At 37.6% G+C, this 20,285-nt stretch overlaps 1 protein-coding gene across 1 annotated transcript in view; it reads left to right on the top strand.

Moving 5' to 3' along the window:
• Window positions 1–1,268: 1,268 nt before the first annotated feature.
• kdrl (kinase insert domain receptor like) overlaps window positions 1,269–20,285 on the top strand; it is a 59,504-nt gene continuing 40,487 nt past the window's right edge. The window contains 4 exon segments of the mRNA XM_032555049.1: window positions 1,269–1,332; window positions 12,757–12,841; window positions 14,250–14,458; window positions 18,166–18,293. Coding sequence (XP_032410940.1) covers window positions 1,269–1,332; window positions 12,757–12,841; window positions 14,250–14,458; window positions 18,166–18,293 — 486 coding nt within the window.

Genomic DNA, 20,285 nt, shown 5'->3' with positions numbered 1-20,285 from the left:
AAGCAAACTTTGTATCCATGAATGAATTTCAAATCCTGGTCAGTTAAAGTTTTAATGTTAATTATTGATAAAAAATCACTGCTTTGCAGAGCTGGGTAGAGATTACATTTACTCAGTTACATTTACTTCAGTAACTTTTTGGAATAAATGTACTTTTAGGAGTATTTTTACTGTGCTGTACTTCTTACCTTTGCTGGAGAAATGTAGTTTGAAGCATCGATATTCTTACTTGAGTCTGGATTCTCTACCAGTGTGAGTAACTTCACTGAGTGAATACAAAGCTTGTTTTGACCAAAAATTCACCAGATAGACACTGAATAAAATTGATGTGTGAAAATGTTTCTTTTGCCTGAGCTTTTTACTTTTGCAATTTTGTTATTAATTTATATGGCTTTTAAAATAACAAAAAATTTGCATAATTTAATATTTTTGATCGATCATTCATTAGTTGAAGCCTTTTCACCAAATACTTTTTTACTTTTCACTTTTATTTTTGTAAAAATATGAAGTAGTGCTACTCTTATATGAGTTCAATTTTTGGGTACTCTACTCTCCTCTGCCACTTTGTGACCTTTGTACAGTGTTGCTTCTGTAATGGTCAAAAATAAGAGATCTCAGTTAACTTGTTTAAGTTAAAGGTTGGGTTTTATGTGAGGGTAACAGTAAATTAGACTGAAAACAAATGCACTTGGGAAAAAAACCGTATCTTGTATGGTCTATAAGCACTTTCTACGATTTGTTCAGCCAATTTTTTTAGACTGTGACGTTGCGTCCTTCCTCTGTGTCTCCACAAAACTGATGTCACGCATGGATAAGTGCAGCTCAGAGACTGAAAGGGAGGAGAAGTGATCCAAGGCGCGCATGAAAGCCGGTCGCTGATTGATTCTTCTTCTGGTTTATTACGCGCGTAAAGAAGCTCTAAAAGGGAGCTGTGTAAACTTTTATTTACCATTATAAGTTAGTTTTCCTCTCACTCTTTTTGGTGCACCTGCCCTGCTGACACAGCGGTCCATCCGTCTCCTCGCCGCGGGTTCTGGAGTTGGGCTCCCCCGCGAAACCTGGATGGACATGGGATACGTCAGAACCGCCGCAGCTTTGCGCTTGTTCACCTGAAAGAGGCTTTGCAGATTTAAAAGACGCGTTTGAAACCACAGACTGCGCTCCAAAGGGGGGACCTTTGGTAGATATCTGGATCTAAAGAATCTCCGAGAGGGACTTAATATTTTAAACGCACGTTTTGTTTATTTTTTTTTTTTGATGGTGGAAGGATGATTTCTTCCAGCTGCTTCAAACTGCTCGCCGTCATCTTCTGCTGCTCATCACTCACAGCTGGTAAGATATTGAATACAACTGTGGAGAGAAAATTGTAGCGTGAATATTGGGCAGTTTGATTCATTTCAGTGAATGATTGCAGCACTTCTGTTTGTTTTGGGCTCTACTTTTAAAGGAGGCGCTGAATATGAATCGTTTCATACTGCTGGTTGTAAATCTATAAATGGGGCCCAACTTTTATGGGTTATTTTTTAAAATATGGATACAGAAAACAGCCACATTTTAGGACATTCTGTTTGGATGTTGAAGTTCTGACATCATCCGCTAGAGGCAGTATTGTCCCTTTGAAGTTCCTTAAAAATTTGGGTCGTAAAAATCAATTGAACCTGGCAGGTAAATTGGGAGATTTCTTTCTGGAAACATAAGAGTGATTTCATGGACAAATCTGTTTATCCTAGATTTTCTCAAGACTTTGCTCTTTGTTTTATTTTTGAGGAAAAAGAGTTTATTCCAGGAATTGTTATCTCTGAGTGAGGAAGACAACATTGCAAGTTTTCCTCTCTCTTTTTTTTCTGTTTGTGAAATCAGCTTCATTGTTTGAGAGCAGCTCCTGCAAAACGACACGGAGCAGAAAACATGGATGTTCCTCCACCTTGTGTCAGGTTGATACACACTAAGGCTTCCAAATAAACAGCCCATCCAAACAAAGGAAACACTGTTCCCATTCTTACCCTTCGCCTCCCTCCCACTCACACACACTTTGAGCATATGAAGCTTTTGTTAGCAGTGTTTTTAAGTAGATTTCCTTCACTGTCCACGCACAAAGCGTGGGAAAGACGCACGCAGGAAACGGATGCAGCGACAAGAGGCAGCTTGGAATTGTTCTGGCTAGTAAAGGTCACGGAAATGTGACACGCTACCTGAGCACAAAAAATGTCTTCCCGTAGCTTCTTGAGATGATTTTTAAATATCTCGAACCTGATGCACAAGACAATGGCAGAAAGGAAGCAGGGGGCATTGTTTCTTTGAGGAGCAGCAGACTGGTAGAGTCATTAGTCATTTTATAAGGGACAATCTGCTGATGTGTGTAACAGGTTTGCTGAAGGACATAAAATTGTGATGAGTTACTCTTAACTCAACAAAATAAAAGGTTCAGAATCATTTTTATCATTTTCTGAGTTATGCAGAGAAGCAATAATCACATAAATAAAAAGCAATAAAGATTTTAAAATGGCATTTAATAAAGAAACTCGACAAATCTCAACTAAACAAATAGTACAACAAAAACCTTAAAGTTGTAGGAGTGAAATCTTATGTAGAAGTTTTAAAACATGGATGAAATCCAAAGAAATACACAAAAAATAAATATAATAACAATAAATAAAAAAACACAGTTCATAAAAACTGGAAATTATGTTTAACATATATTTAAACCAGATAAATGCCATTACTTGGCAACATTAAATAGATAAACGTAGTATAAGATTGATTACATTTAAGTATGTTTATTCCAATCAAAAATGTTGTTATATGTTTTTTTCCATAAAAATTAGAACGTTTTGTGATTCCCAAAACAAATGTAGTTCATGGTAACACAGATAAAATAAGAATATTTGTTGTTTGCATTTAAATTTTTATTTTCATTTAGAGATCTGGGTTTGAAAAAAGAAAATTATAAGTCATCCAACTCTGCATCCTCAAGACAAGCCTGTAGCTTCATAACTGACAGACGTTGAATAAATTATAGGTACAACTGGGTGTTTTTACTGTGACCACGGAAGAAAATGTTATGTTAATTAAATATATTCCCAAACTGCTTCCACAATATTGCTCCCAAAGGTAGTTTGTAAAAGGAAAATAAAATAGGACCTAAATTATGGTGTCCCTGAGGGACACCATAATTCACTGTAACAAGAGATGAGAATATGTTGCTTATGATATAAATTAGAATTAATCTAGCGAATAATTTTTCCAGAATAAGTTTGAAAATGTAGCATTAGTTGCTGATCAGTTTTGTGTGGATTCACTGAGGTACAACTGAGTGTCATCAGCGTAACAAGTGATACAATATAATATTTACTGCTAATGTTGTGAAAAAGTAGCCCTCAGATGAAGCATGTGTAAGAAAAGCTGAATTGAGCCTAAATCAGAACCCTGAGGGACACCATAATTCACTGTAACAAGACATAATTATATATTATATAAATTAGAACTGATCTTATTATTTTCTTAGAATAAGTTTGAAAATGTAGCATTAGTTACTGATCTATTTAATGTAAATTAAGTGAGGTATAACTGAGTGTCATCAGCATAACAATTCATGCAAATATAAACTTTACTGCTAATATTGTGAAAATGAAGCTCAGAATCAGGACTTGTAAGTCAAACTAAACTGAAACTAAAGCAGAGCCCTGGTGAACACCATAATTCCCTGCAGTAACAGTTGAAGATCTGCTATTGAAAGACACATATTTGAACTGGAATAAAGTAGAATCTGATAGATAACTGTGAATTGAACATGTTTATAGGGCTACTTTCAATTCAATGACTCATGTTGGCATAAAAGCACTTTTTTTTAGTCAATTATGGAGCCTAAGGAACAAAATTAGGTAATATGTTAATATTTAACTTTTAAGTTGCCTCAGGTTGAGTCATAACCTTCGGCAGTTAAACTCTTCTTCCTGCAAGAGGAAAAATTCTTCTGATTTCATAAATAAGCTTTGAGAATCATATTTTTTATAAATGTGGAGTTTTACATTGCTTTCATTTATTGCATTTCCCTCATACACGTAATAACAGGAGTGACGAGAGGTCAGCCGAGTTCAGCGGGGGCTTATTGCTCGCTGGCGATGCGTCTCACTGCACCGTCTGAGACGCATTGGCAAAAAATCCCCCAAAAAAACAAACAAAAAAAACCCCGACATGGATTGTCAAACAAGAAGAAGAAAAATCACTCCCCCCAAGACGTCCTTCTTTACAAATTACTCTATATGTCTCTGTTCTTATTTGACTATTAGGACATCTGGTCCATCTGGATGCATGCAGCGATATATTTTCCTTACGTCCTGCAGGGAATTTTAATTTCATGGGGCTTCTGTCTAACTGCCTGCCCTAATCACACGTTATGGAGCAGGAATTCTTTAGGTTTACTTATCTGGACTCCCATGCAGGAGACTCCTGGTTCTTGGCTCATCTCAGCTTTATATAACTTAGATTGGCCACCCATCTTGTCCAGATGTTCAGTTCTTTTGCAGTTTTAAGAGGAGTCAAAGGCATTTTGCCCCCAAATCTCCACAGGCTAATAAATGACTAATAAAAAAGACGCTTGCAGTAACTGTTGTCATAACCTTGCAGTTGGCAGAAAAGGAGAAGAGGTTAAGAAGTCTGCTTGTGAAAGAGAACTGCAGGACAAATGTTTCTTATTATGGCAGGTGGCTATGGTGGAGATAGTGCTGGGATTTTAGGAAACATAAATCCACTTTTGCAGCATTTAAATCCAATTTATCGCCTTCTCAATTAGGAATGTGGATATATACTGTAGAAGTGATAGAAATGTGGCCTGTGATAGAGATCTGTAACCACGGCTAACCACGGTAAAACTTGTTGATGACGTAACAGGTTGGCAACAAAACAGAGCAAGCAGGAAGCAAAGGAAGAGCTCTTTAAAAAGACAGATTAATTGTTGGGATGTTCTGTGGTGGCGCCGGGGTTCAGCACAACCCACATATAGAGGCCTTAGTCCTTGATGCGGCCTCCATATCGAACCTGCCATCGCAGGTTTGATTCCCGGCCTGGCGACCTTTGCCGCATGTCTTCCCCTTCTCATTACTCACTTTCCTATCAATTAACTATCAAATAAAAACCCCTAGAGCCAATAAAACCTTCTTTAAAAAAAAAGGCAAATGAAAAAAAGCATAAATTATCTGAACCTAGCTCAGGTTTAACCTCCCGTGGTATTAGCACGATGCTCAGATGGAGCGCGGCAGATGTCACGATCAGACAGTGGGGGTATATAAATTTTATATAAATTATATCACAATATACAGCTCTGGAAAAAATGAAGAGCCCACTGCGCTGAACCCCATTGAAAACATCCTGATTATTCCACCAAATATTGATTTCTGAACTCTTCCTGAGTTAAAACATTAGTATTGTTGGTATTGTTGTTTCTAAATAAATCTAAACTTGTTTTCTTTGCCTTATTTGAGGTCTGAAAGCACTGCAACTTTTTCGTTACTGAGCTTTTTCCCCATTTTCTGCAAATAAATACAAAAGTATTACTTGAAATTTCGGAGACATGCTGTCAGTAGTTCATAGAATAAAATAACAATGTTCATTTTACTCAAACCTATAAAGAGTAAAACCAGAGAAATCTATAATTTTAAGTGGTCTCTTAATTTTTTCCAGAACTGTACATTGTGATATGAATTTTATGCCGTATCTTACATCCCAATCTCAATATTGTTTATTGTCATGAAGGTTGAACAAGAGAACAATATCGTTGACTAGCATTCCAAAAAAAACCAAACTAATAAAAGATAGATTCCCTTTTTCTCTGGCGGCTTTGTCATAATTTGTCATAACAGGACAGGAAGCCAGGAAGGTGTGATGTATTTTCTTCAGAAGAAAAGGGAATTCCTCATATTATTTCCAGCACTTGAAGGGCAGAGTCTCGGGTTTTCCTGTTTGATTCAGTGACTCTACAGTCATCTCTTACAGTAATACTGGTTTTTATTATGCAACAGCTGTTGCAAGCGACTATCACGCGCGGTTCAAAATGGATGACTTGCTGCCAGAGGTCTTTCCTGTCTCAGGACTTCTGTTTATGTAACGCTTTGCCTTTACAAACATCCGTAACTTTTAAATCATTATTTTTCTATTTCTACATGAAATTTGTTAAATGTTTTATTTAAAAAGAAAACAGTTGAATTGTTGCGCTTACGTTTTCTCAAAGTGATGTATGGTTGTATTTGTATTAAGGATAAAAGTATTACAAACCGTATTTTCTAACAAAGGAAAATGTTATTTACGACACAATATATTCATCTTTTTATAGCCAAGCTTTTATAATAAGTAGAACCATGTTTATCCAGAAACGTGACTAAAGAGCACGTATGTAAATTTCTGAATTTCAAGAAAGTTAAAGGAAAATCCCTCTAATTTCTCTGGCAAAAATCATTTAAGTAATCATATCTGATCTAAAAGAGGAAACATTTTCTCTGGCTTAATCGCAGACAAAGGTTATAAGTCGTTTTATATTGTGTTTATTTGGTTTCCACTGCAATTACCACGCATTTTTCCACCTCTAATATTACTCAGCTGGTATAATCTTAGTGGCTTGAGCTGAAAATAACCCGCCCTCTTCCTCCTTAACACGGTTTGATCCAAGCCTGTTCTTTCCCTGTAATAGATGCTAATAGGAACCAGCTCCAGGGCCTTTGAACCATCAAAATAAGCACAAATTCTGGGATTCTTCAGAAAATATCCAGCAGGAATGCATCACACAGCTGGTACAGGAGCTTAGGAGTGTCTGGATGCTTTGCAGGGTCAGAGCTGGACAGCGGCAGGTGGGAATTGTGGGAAAGACAACGATGAGATTTCTTTCTTTTTTTTGCTCTCGTCTTTATTTTCATGCCTGTGACCCCTGTTGTTTCATCCATCTGTATTTCATTACTGAGGAAAAGGGGCAGAAATTATCACAGTTTAAGAGGACAGGATGCCCAATTTTCACATCGTTTTTCTATTGGCGGGTTTTGATTTTCAAAATATAACTCAGTCTTATTTATTTAAGTTCATAACAGCAGTGTCAAACTCTTTTTCGTTTTGGTCCATATCAAGATCTGAAAGTTCTTAAAGGGCTTGTGGGCCAGAAGGTATCGATAAAATCCATTATCCATCCATCCATCCATCCATCTTCTTCCGCTTATCCGAGGTCGGGTCGCGGGGGTAGCAGCTTCAGAAGGGAGGCCCAGACTTCCCTCTCCCCAGCCACTTCTTCTAGCTCCTCCGGGGGAATCCCGAGGCGTTCCCAGGCCAGCCGAGAGACATAGTCCCTCCAGCGTGTCCTGGGTCTTCCCCGGGGCCTCCTCCCGGTGGGACGTGCCCGGAACACCTCACCAGGGAGGCGTCTAGGAGGCATCCTGACCAGATGCCCGAGCCACCTCAACTGGCTCCTCTCGATGTGAAGGAGCAGCGGCTCTACTCTGAGTCCCTCCCGGATGACTGAGCTTCTCACCCTATCTCTAAGGGAGAGCCCAGCCACCCTACGGAGAAAACCCATTTCGGCCGCTTGTATCCGCGATCTCGTTCTTTCGGTCATGACCCAAAGCTCATGACCATAGATGAGGGTGGGAACGTAGATCGACCGGTAAATCGAGAGCTTCGCTTTTTGGCTCAGCTCTCTCTTCACCACGACGGACCGGTACAGCGCCCGCTTGACAGCAGACGCTGCGCCAATCCGCCTGTCGATCTCCCGCTCCCTTCTTCCCCCATTCGTGAACAAGATCCCGAGATACTTAAACTCCTCCACTTGGGGCAGGACACCCCCCCTGACCCGGAGAAGGCACTCTACCCTTTTCCGGCTCAAGACCATGGCCTCGGATTTGGAGGCACTGATCCTCATCCCGGCCGCGTCACACTCGGCTGCGAACCGCTCCAGCGAGAGCTGCAGATCACGATCTGATGAAGCCAAAAGGACCACATCGTCTGCAAAAAGCAGAGATGAGATCCTAAGGCCACCAAATCGGATCCCCTCAACACCTTGGCTGCGCCTAGAAATTCTGTCCATGAAAGTGATGAACAGAATCGGTGACAAAGGGCAGCCCTGGCGGAGTCCAACTCTCACCGGAAACGAGCCCGACTTACTGCCGGCAATGCGGACCAGACTCTGACACCGGTCATACAGGGACCTGACAGCCCGTATCAAAGGGCCCGGTACCCCATACTCCCGGAGAACCCCCCACAGGGCTCCCCGAGGGACACGGTCGAACGCCTTCTCCAGGTCCACAAAACACATGTAGACTGGTTGGGCGAACTCCCATGCACCCTCCAGGACCCTGCCGAGGGTGTAGAGCTGGTCCAGCGTTCCACGACCAGGACGAAAACCACACTGCTCTTCCTGAATCCGAGGTTCGACTATCCGACGGACCCTCCTCTCCAGGACCCCTGAATAGACCTTGCCAGGGAGGCTTAAGAGTGTGACCCCTCTATAATTGGAGCACACCCTCCGGTCCCCCTTTTTGAACAGGGGGACCACCACCCCAGTCTGCCAATCCAGGGGAACTGCCCCCGATGTCCATGCGACATTGCAGAGTCGCGTCAACCAACACAACCCTACAACATCCAGAGCCTTAAGGAACTCCGGGCGGATCTCATCCACCCCCGGGGCCCTGCCACCGAGGAGCTTTTTAACCACCTCGGCGACCTCGTCCCCAGAGATTGGAGAGCCCAACCCAGAGTCCCCAGGCTCCGCTTCCTCAGTGGAAGGCATGTTGGTGGGATTGAGGAGGTCTTCGAAGTACTCTGCCCACCGGCCCACAACGTCCCGAGTAGAGGTCAGCAGCACACCATCCCCACTATAAACAGTGTTGGTGCTGCACCGCTTCCCCCCCCTGAGACGCCGGATGGTGGACCAGAATCGCCTCGAAGCCGTACGGAAGTCTTTCTCCATGGCCTCTCCAAACTCCTCCCACGCCCGGGTTTTTGCCTCAGCAACCGCCCGAGCCGCATGCCGCTTCGCCCGCCGGTACCCATCAGCTGCTTCCGGAGTCCCACAGGCCAAAAAGGCCCGATAGGACTCCTTCTTCAGCCTGACGGCATCCCTCACCGAAGGTGTCCACCAGCGGGTTCGAGGGTTGCCGCCGCGACAGGCACCGACAACCTTGCGGCCACAGCTCCGATCGGCCGCCTCGACAATGGAGGCACGGAACACGGTCCACTCAGACTCCATGTCCCCCTCCATGTAAATCAAATATTTAAAATCCATTAAACTGTTAAAATATTAATAAATAGCTGCTTTATTATAATATGCTCAGTAAATGTTTCTTAAAATTAAATAATATCGAAAACAATTTCAGTCCCTCCAGGATTTTGTGATTGTTTTTGTGTTTTTTGCTATCAAAATCACAAAGTTTGTGGTGCTAATTTAGAAATATTTGCAAGAATTTTTACAATAGACTTAAATTAAATGTTTTTGACAATTTTTGAAGAAAATTTCTTGTAAAATTAGGAAAAATGTGAGAATCAATTGATTTTGCGGGAATTTCACGTGGATTTTGTAGGAATTTTGTTAAAATTTTGCAGATTTGAAAAAAACTCTATGAACTTATTGATGTAATTTGATGTCTGGAGTCTAGAGGGCCACATAAAAAGCTACAGCGGGCCAGATTTGGTCCCTGGGCCTTCAGTTTGACCCAAGCTGTATTTCATTGGTATTTAATGCAACAAGCCAAGAAAAAAAATGAAACTTTTTTCTCACTTTCTCTGCTTCACTTGCATGAAATCCAGTCCAACATTTTCCTTCAGTAATCACATAATTGCAAACAGAATTAATCTGTGTGTAATTTAATCTCAGTATAAATCCAGATGCTGTTCTTTAGAAAACAAACAGCATCGCAAAGATGAAGAAATACAGCAGAAAGGTCAGGAAAAAAGATGTGGGGAAGGTTGAAGCAGAAAAAACTTATCCCAACGTTTGAACATCTCAAATGGAAAAAGTGTTTTTCAGGAGAGATTAAAAGCTCTGGAAGGGAATTAAGATAACAATTAGTCTTAGACAGAGGAGGCAGAGCACCCAAAAATTATACTTAGCTAAGAGTAGAGATATTAAAACATAATTTTACTCAAGTAAAAGTAAAAAATAGCCGACCAAGAAATTACTCAAGTACGAGTAAAATAGTATTTGATTAAAAGTCTACTCAAATAATGAGAAACTGATCAAATTAACCATTTAATATTTAAAAATTACATCATCAAACAGAACAAAATATAAAATGAAGTGGATATTTTGGTATTTTAAGGACATAAATGACAATAATTAATATAAGAAACAAAAAATAACGAAATCAGCCAAAAGAAATTTTTCCAAATCAGTTTCCGTCAAAGTAAAAGTTATGAAACTGCAGGTGTGTCTCTGTGTTTGCTGAATTTTTGGTTAAAACATGTTTGTTTTTCAATTATTGTGAAGAGAATCTAGAAATTTTACTCAAATAAGAGTAGAAATACTTCAAAATAAAATTACTCAAGTTAAAGTAAAAAGTACAGCATAGCAAAATACTCCTAAAAGTAATTTTTTTCAAAAAAGTTACTCAAATAAATGTAATTGAGTAAATATAACTAGTTACTACCCAACACTTGTCATTATGCAAAAGAGGCAAGAGGAAAGCCGCTGTTGAATTTAAGTCCTAAGAAATCAGTTTTACCGCGGCTTTGATCACATCGGACCAAAGTGAAACATAAAACACTATTTGTAATAAGAAACATGGTAATGGCAGTATCATGCTGCGATCAGAGGGGTATTTTCTCTACTGTGTAACTGTAACAAAAGTATTTCTCCAAAGCGTTGACTCAGGGAGGTTGAATACATATCCATCTTTCACTTTTAACTCTCTTACTAAAGAAACAAAGAAAACCAAGTATAATATTTCCTCCACTTCACAATACCTTATAGTTTCTATCAAGTAAAATCCCAATAAACTGTTTGGGGTCACAAAATGGGAAATGGATCTATGGGTTCGGTATGGAGACACTAAGAGCAGAAAATCTCTGATGTAGTTAAAATTATGTGGTGAAACAACATGACAGTGTGTGAGAGAAAAGCCCTCCCAGTCTGCTCAGCCTTAAACAATAAAACAATGATGTTGTAATATTTGGTTAGGAAGTGGATATTAAGTACCAGTGCCAACGCTGGCTCATTCTTAGCACAACAGCTGTTCCAAATAATAGGAAAATACTTGGCCAGCGTGCAGAGTGTGTGTATTCCTAAACGCTTTGTGCTTGTCAGGGTTTCCAGGTGCATATGTGCTTACACATGCATGTCCACCAGCTTGGGTTTATGCGACTTCATTGTTTAGCCCTCCCCAAAGACGGTCACGTTTGAAGGATAGAGCTGATAAAGTTCGTGTTCTGGGCTGCCGTGTCAGTCTGTTCAGGGATTTTCTGAAAAGAAGGAAACCACATCAGGGTCTGTGATCGCTCCTGAACATCAGGGGGAATCATACAGCGCTTCCTCTGTCAGAGAGACCTCTCAACAGACTCTGCAAAGAGATATTTTATTATTATTATTACTAAAGAACGAGGGGCAACAAGTGTACAAAGAACAGTATACCATAGAAGTAGCAACAACAGCCAGGGGTTATTATAGCTTCGTGTACATAAGTTGAAGTTAGATAATACACTGAAAGTAGTTAAATAGGTTCCAACTCACAAAACAAGGATTTCTTCTATTCAATTTACATTTGTGGATAAAAAACTTTGCTAAAAATACGATCAAATTAATTAAAAAACAAATTTTTTCTTCTTTTCTTCAGTAATTGTGAAAACCAAGGATAATATTATCCCCATGTAAAACAATGTCTTTATATATATATTACTGATTATAAACCAACTGACATCTCCCCAAAAATTGGCAAAATTAGAAAAATTTATACAATTTTTGAATTTATAAAATTTGAAAAATTCATACAATTTTTGAATTTATAAAACTTTCAAAATGTATAATTGTTTTCCAGAATTTATAAAATTTAAAATTTATAAAAAATTTTAGATACATTTTTCTAATTAGGAATGTGGGAAAAAGGTATAAAAAAAATTACCTGAATTTATATTTAAAAATGATAAATTTTACCAAATTTATAACATTTAAATTTTATGTTAAAAACTATAGTTTTTTCCCCCATTTTTAAATCGGAAAAAAATATGAAAATGCATTAAAATTTTATCAAAATGTATTGAAAAAATATATACATTTTTCCAAATGTATAAATTGGAAAAATATTAATTTTTTCAATTTATATTTTTAATATTACGTGACCAGTATAAAATAACATATAGAGCAGTAACAACGTGTTTCTGAAATATTTTAGCTTTTTGTGGAAGTGATTTGAAACATATTTCACCGACAGGACAAATAGCAATAGAAGACGGCGAAGAAAGAATCAAACATTCAGAATACAAGGTCTAAATAAAAAAAAGAGTCTGGTTGACACATTCAGCAGCTCTTTGACTCTGTCCGAGCAGCTGCTCGGCCCGGACCTCCATCCGACTCAACAACCTGCCCTCCTGTGCCGGAAACACACGCAGCGGGCCACCACTTTGCAGAGGCAGGGGCAGAACGGCACAAAAGAAAGAAACCCAAAGCATAGCAATGTGGTGAATCATGGGAATTTCCACCGGTGTTTTGCATTCCTAGCGAGAAATAGTGACTGACACACACCATTACTGAGGGACTGTAAATGCTGAGCTGTGTGTGTTTGTGTGTCTTTGCAGGACAAGTGGACAGGGATCCTAAAATCCGTCCCTCTGATAATCCACTGGTTCGTCATAAGGGAAACTCGTTGAACCTCACTTGCAGGTATGCAGCGCAACACACCAGTGATGGTGAAGTCTACACTTCCCCAAAGATGCATGAGGTCTTATCGATATTTTTAACATAAATAATAATTAACCAGATTTACGCTGCAAAAACACAAAAATGTACCAAGTATTATTGGTCTAGTTTCTATCTTAGTACACTTGAAATAAGAAGAAACTAACTTAAAAGTAATGTATCAGCAACTTATGAGCTCGCTTTAAATCAATAATTCCTCAATGTTGATGAAAAAGTACTTTTTCCACTGGCAGATTATTTCACTTATGAGGAAATATGTTCAAATCCTAGTATTTTTAAAATACTAAAATATGTCATATGTCTTGTTGAAAAGTTATTTGTGAGTTAGTTTTGTCGTATTTGAAGTATATTAAAATAGTTGCAGTAAACTTGGCCAAAACTACTTGGTAAGATTTTATGTTTTTGCAGTGTATAGTCTTAAAAAACTTGACATAGTAAATAGTTCATAGAAGAAATATTCAAAATATGAATATTTATTATGAAACTTTATTAATTTTTATGCATCTGTTGGTATTTTGGTGGACTTGGTTTTGAAAGCGTGACCATTAATGGCTAATTGCAATCACCATACAAAACCAGAGAAATCCAGTTGACATTTATCTAGTTTTTGATTTGTTTTCATAGCAGCACCCAATAGAGTTCAAAAATGCAATTGTCTTGCTTTTATGTCTTGTATGAGGCTGCAGACCAGAGGAAAAATAAACAACCACAGCAAAACGGGCGAGAGTGTTTGACAGGAACCAGTGGTGGTGGTCCAAATTTATCGGCCCCTCGCTATTTCCTTTAGAGCTGGTGGGACCCAAGTGTACTACTGTACATTCACATTTATAAAGTATTTGGGGCATTATATCATTTCGCAGGCTTGCAAAGAATGCACAGAAACTAGTGGCTATCTAATGTAATGCTTCCCTACAAGGCGATATATGGCGAGCCTCTTGGAGGCATATAGGCCTGCGTTGTTTTCTGTCACTGGATGAGAACTAAAGGTTGGTTAACCCAAAATTTCTGCAGGCAAAGTCTACGGCATACTTGACATGTTTGATGTTCCTCTGGGATCGCTTTAATGAGAGTTTTAAAATGGGTTCTGCGTGGAAAGAATGTGTTAGCTGAGCACGTCTTTCAAGAGAAACATGTTCCCATGTGAAAGTTCAAGGTATCGGGTGACTCGAGATTAACTCCAAATAAACTCAGGATGAACATCGGGGCAGAAAATCCCCAAAGGGGGGGAAGCAGCCGCTGTCGTCCTGAACCGAAAAGATTGCAAGGCCGTTTGCCAGCTGTGACACTTTAACTAAAAATAGTTCTGAAATATGCACATAGTTGGTAAATATGATCATCTGCGCCGCTCTCTCTCTCTCTTTCTTTTTTTCAGAGGTCATGGCATCTTACAATGGATCCTTGCAAATCGACTGATCCAATTGGAGGAGGGTGTTAATGTGGAAAAGTGTGACTCCAAGCATTATTCGCACTGCAGCAGACTCACAATTACACACTTAATGGCCAATGACACGGGGACGTATACCTGCAATTACTCCAAATCTGGCTCAGAGCATTCCACCTCAGTTTACATCTATGTGAAAGGTGAGACAGAGGAAACACTCCTGACAAAATGTTGACCCAATGCATGCCTCCAATGTTTTTAAAACCTGATTTAAGAACTGGTCCTGCCAGATACTTAAATTAATCAATCAGAGCAACAGTCCAGCTATATTTTTGATGAGACAATAACGTTATAAAATGACATAATGATATATATGTTTTTTCCATTTTTTATTAAAGCAAATACAGATCAGTCCTTATCAAAAAAGCAGTTTAGACTTTTTTTCCACCAAAATTTCAAGAATTTATTTTTTGCATGTTAAGTTTTTTCTGTGCAAATTTAAGAAAAAGTGACCACACTGCAAAAACACAAACTCTCACCAAGTATGTTGGTCTAGTTTCTAGTGCAAACATCTTATTACACTTGAAATAAAACAAAACTAACCTACAAATAACTTTTCAGCAAAACATGGCAGCTTGTTTTAAGTAAAAAAGAATCCTTAATACTGATGAAAAAGTACTTGTTCCATTGGGAGATTATTTCATTTATAATAAGACATTTTACCCTTTTTATAAGTGGAATAATCTGCCAGGAATAAGTATTTTTCATCAATATCAAGGAATTATTGACTTAAAACAATCACCTATATATTGCTGAAAAGTTATTTACAAGTTAGTTTTGTTTTCTAAGATTTTGTGTTTTTGCAGTGCAATAGTAGATTATTTGTTATTTATGTATATGCAAATTAGTAGATTTAACGTACCTAACAAACATCTAGAGTGGCAAAAAAATAAAACTTTCAAGGGATTTCAGCTCCAGAAAATGAAATAAAAACATCTATTTTTAAAGGTCAGGTGTATCCAACAATGTATTTTCAATAGAAATTGATGCATAAAAAGTGCTGAAAGAACACAGATTGTTCTATTTCGTTCAAAAAAACCTCAAAAAGAAATCATTAAAAAATTATATTCACTCCAAAATAAACAACCTGGACAACTTATGTGTCATCAACGTCAAAGTAATTCAAAAATAAGATTTATATCTACAAAAATGATTCAGTAAAGCAAGAGGGTTGAGATACATAACAAAAACGAATTATTCTCTAAGCATGTTAGAAAGTGAGACAAAGTGGAGAAATATATTTGAAGAATTAGCTTTTATCTAAAATAAAAAACATAAATATGTCATACAACACTATTAAATCTAGATTTGTAGAAACAGGGAAAACATTGTTCTTCAGAAGACCTGCCAAGAAATAACAGACCAGCAAAACACTCAGACAAGCCAGAGAGGGTTAGGCATAAACCTGAGAGATAACCATGAGGTCAAAGGTTATCCCAAATGAGCTGCAAAACTTCGGAGCATCAGTCAAAGCTGCAAACCTGTTTTTCATGAAAAATGGTCCCAGATTCAAGAAGAAAACATGAAAAGAAGAAAAACTGATTTCAGAGAAGTACTGGCAGATTATTTCACATAAAAGATATTTCCCCATGATATAAATACAATTATCTGCCAATGGAACAAGTAATTTAAAAAAAATCAATATTAAGTAATTATTGAATTTGAAGGAGTTTCTACATCTTGTTGAAAAGTTAGTTGTAAGTTAGTTTTGTTTTTCCTTTACTAGATGTTTGCACTAAAAACTAAATAAGAAATACTTGATTTGGTGTTTTTTGCAGTGAATCAAACGTTTTGAAAGGAAATGACCCAAATCCTGTTATTTTATCGAGAATAAATTTGCTTGATTGAACCAAAACATTTTTTAAACTTGATGTCGATTAGTACAGCTAACATACAAAATCCTTTTTAAGTTTTGGATCTACAATGAACATACAGAATGTTTTATTTGCTTTATTTTAGTCTTTTTTTTATTAGTTTAGACTCAATGATTTTGACAAAAACATTTGGACACCTCTGCTCTAAATATAGAGATAAACACTGCAAAAACTCTAAATCCTACCAAGTATTTTTAATCTAGTTTCAAGTGCAAATGTCTTAGTACAACTGAACTAAGATAAAACTACAAACAAAAGGTTCCCATAATATTAGGCATCAAAATGTTTTTTGCATTTCTTCTTAAAAGCAAATATTTATAAGTCCTTGTGAAACAAAGCAATTATTTTTTTTACCTTTTTCAACATATTCAGACCCCAAATTTAGCTTTCTTGATAATCTTTGGTGCAGAATAGCTTAAATATTAATGCACACAAGAAGCACTTCTATATAGAGTTGTGCTTATCCTCCATTTTTCTGGTAGTCTGCAGCCTCCTTCATTGGTTATTCCTCTGGTTTCCTTAGAGAAACAGAGAGAACGGGAGCAGTTTGTGCTGTGGTTTCTCCTGGAGGTTAAAGGGTGAGCCTGATTGCACAGGAAGCTCTGGTCATTGACTGATTTCCTGCTCCTGCTACTGTTTTCCAAAGTCGTCCCTAAAGCATTGCGTCGCACCGGTTACAGTTCCCGTACTCTTCAAACGGAGCCTGAGCTGAAACTCCAAAGCTAAGAAGTTTATATAAATACAGAGTTCTTAGATTTGAGTCCAAGAAATGGTTTGCGTTCGAATGAAGCTGGATACTCTTCATTTCCTTTCCTGTTGCTCTGGGAATGTGGTTTCCACTCTGCCCGTGTTTAGTCTGGCAAACTATTTTCAAAGCCCCTCAGTTGTTTATTAGATTATGATACACGCTTACTTCTCAGATAAAAGTCCCTTCATCACGCCAATAATGCTTGACCTCACACCGATCGCAGACTGTTTGAGTTCCCACCGTTGTAGTTTGATGCCTGGCTGCCCAGCAGGCGCTAAGGCTAAGAGCTCCTCCTGGGCTCTGCAGCCTTATCTGGGCAGAATTAACTAATCGGTTCATCTCTGCGTTGAATTCCTGGACTTTGTCCTTTTTCAGCTCAGGCCGTCCAGCTGGGAGGCTCGGGCAATAATAAAAATATGTGCCAATCCTTGGAGCGTCATGGGAAGTTGGAGACAATCCCAACTGACTCTGAGTGAAGTATGACTGCACAGACTTTATTTCTAAAGGAGGGATGGACTGCTACACAGAAACCTGAAATACAAATGGATAAAGTTGGAGGAGCATCAATTGTTCCTAACACTTTGAACAATAATGTGATAAATATATTGATTATGACAGGTGTTTTAATTCGGCCTCTGTATATATTTTTAATTTAGATTTTATGACGTATAAATTAATGCAAACATTTAAAACAAAGAAATGATCAAATTTAAAGTGGCTTTCTGATAAACAAGATTATTGTTTGTTTCATTATGTCTGTTTCTCTCTTTTCTTGTGTCTTTCTTTCTCTGTTTCTTTATCTCTTTCTTCCTTCAATCTTTCTTTCTATTCCTGCTTCCTTTAGTTCTACAATTCTTTCTTTCTTTCTCTTTCTTTTTTTCTTCCTTTGTTCTTTTTTCTGCTTTCTTTTGCTTTTCCTTTTCTTTCTTTTGTTCCATTCTTATTTGTTTTTCATTCTTTGTGTTTTTATTTTTGTCTGTCTGCCTGGACTCTTTATGTTTACTCTTTATTCTGTAATTATCTGTCATAATTTCAAATTAAATTTGTGTTTTTAATATTTCATAATAAATATAAAGGACTGAAACATCTGGAAGGCTTAATCTGGAGAGAAAACATTGTTTATATACAGTATACAGTATAAGAATCTCAGTTATTTTTCAATGGCTTCTTCTGCTGCATATTTTCGTATATGATGCTAACTTTGGTGGCTTTTTTCCTCTCGTAGACCCTAAACAGCCGTTTGTTGAGCCTCACACCGCTACACCTCTGATTCTGAGCATTTACCAACATGAAACCTCCCTCGTCGTGCCATGCAGGACCACCTCACCTGATGCTGTTGTACGCCTGATAGCGGTAAGAAACGTTCGCACTTCTTCCGCTTGTGAGGTTAAATTGTCGTGAGCGCTCATGAGAAACTCTGAAAAATCACGCAGTGCATCATCTGAGAAAACAGAACTGTTTTTATTTTAACAGCAGGGAGTCTTTATTTATCATCTGTGGAGGGTCTCCATCATGAACGAAACTGTTTCCCACACTTAATGTGTGGTCAACATATTTTTTCTCAAGTAAAAGTAAAAAGAAGCCATTTAAAAAACTTACAAAAGAGTATAAAAGTATTTGGTAAAAAAGCGACTCTTGTTCTGCAAGAACACTAAATTTTGCAATTTTTTTTTTTTGTCTAGTTTCTACTGTAAATATCTTAGTGGACTTGAAGTAAGACAAAACTAGCTTACAAGTAACTTTGTAGCAAGAAACATAACCTTGTTATAGGTCAATAATTCCTTCAAATTTATGAAAAAGTTCTAGTTTCATTGGCAGATTATTTCACTTACAATAATAAATTTTTCCCCTGTCATAAATTAAATAATCTGCAAATGGATCTAGTACTTTTTCATTATTGACTTAAAATAAACTCTTATTTCTTTGTGAAATTAAACTTGTAACAAATATATTTGCACAAGAACCAAAAAACATGATAAAATATTGTGTTTTTGCAGTGTGATCAAAATATTCATAATTTAAAATTTAGAAATTACAACATCAGATGGACCAAAATATAAGGTTATGTGGAAATGTTGGTATTTTAAGAACCAACATGAAACAATTGATATAGATAACATAATTACAAAAAATCAGGCAAAAATAGTTGTTTTTTCTTTCAATATTAAACTTTAAGAAGAAAAACTGCAGGTGTTTGTCCGTGTTTGGTGATATTTTGGTGAAAACAAGGATCATTTTTTGTAGTAAAATTAACCGGTCAAGAAATTATTCAGGTAAACTGTATTTTGGTAAAAAGTCTCCTCAAACCATCCATTATTTAATATTCAAAAATGACATCATCAGATGGATCAAAATATAAAGTTATATGGGAGTTTTGGTATTTCAAAGATGAAAATGAAAATAATTCATGCACATAACATTACTACAAAATCAGGAAAATGTTTGCAAATCATTTAACACCATATGAAACTTTAACACAAACTGCAGGTGTCTTTGTTTAAAACATGTTTGTTCTTCATTCAGTGGGCAGAGAATCCAGAAATTTTAGTCAAGTAGGTTCTTCATACTAAGATTAAATTAAAATTAAAAAGTACAGCACAGTAAAAAATACTCCTAAAAGTGAACTTTTTCCAAAACCTTGCTCCGGTAAATGAGCAAGCTGCGCTGCGGTAAACAGAGTCGTGTTGTCTGCTTCCTGTGAGGACAGGAAGGTGCTCCAGGAGCTCTCATCTGCAGAAATAGACCCTGGGACCAAATTTAGCCTCGTATCTTGTCTAAGCATCAGGAAATGTAACAGAAAAGAAACAGCACACGGCTGAGGAAATGGCAGGTATAAAGCATTTAACAATATCCATTCATTATTTCATCTAAAGTTTATCACATCAGAATCTAATGGCACAGATTGTACAAACTTCCTGTTTTTATTACAACTATGACACCGTTCCTTCCTTCCTTCCTGGCCTCCTTACTTCCTTCTCATCCTTTGCCTCTTGTCCCAACCCAATGCTTGTCTCCTGACTTGAGAACAAACAGGAGCAGGCACGTACAGCTTTGCCAGACTCTGTGCTCCACTTGCATGAATGATTGCAGAGGTCACGCTCAGTATACACAGTAAAACTAATTAGATGCTCACTCTAGCAGATGTTAGTCCCCAGGTGATCTTAGTAAAGCAGAAGTTACATATTAAATGAAGTTGAAAGCTTTTCTTTGCAGTCAGTGATGTTTACCAGACATATTTTTCACGTCTTTATGTGTCCATTTGTGTCTGTACTGCTTCTACAAAAAACACAAGCACTTAAAAAGCCACTTTTTTGCCAATAAGTTAATGTTTTTTGGTGTCTGAAA

This window comes from Xiphophorus hellerii, chromosome 23 (genome assembly GCF_003331165.1).
Source record: "Xiphophorus hellerii strain 12219 chromosome 23, Xiphophorus_hellerii-4.1, whole genome shotgun sequence".
In the NCBI taxonomy this organism is placed as follows: Eukaryota; Metazoa; Chordata; class Actinopteri; order Cyprinodontiformes; family Poeciliidae; genus Xiphophorus; species Xiphophorus hellerii.
Note: the sequence above shows the minus strand (reverse complement) of the source record. Positions and strands in the feature narration are given on the sequence as shown.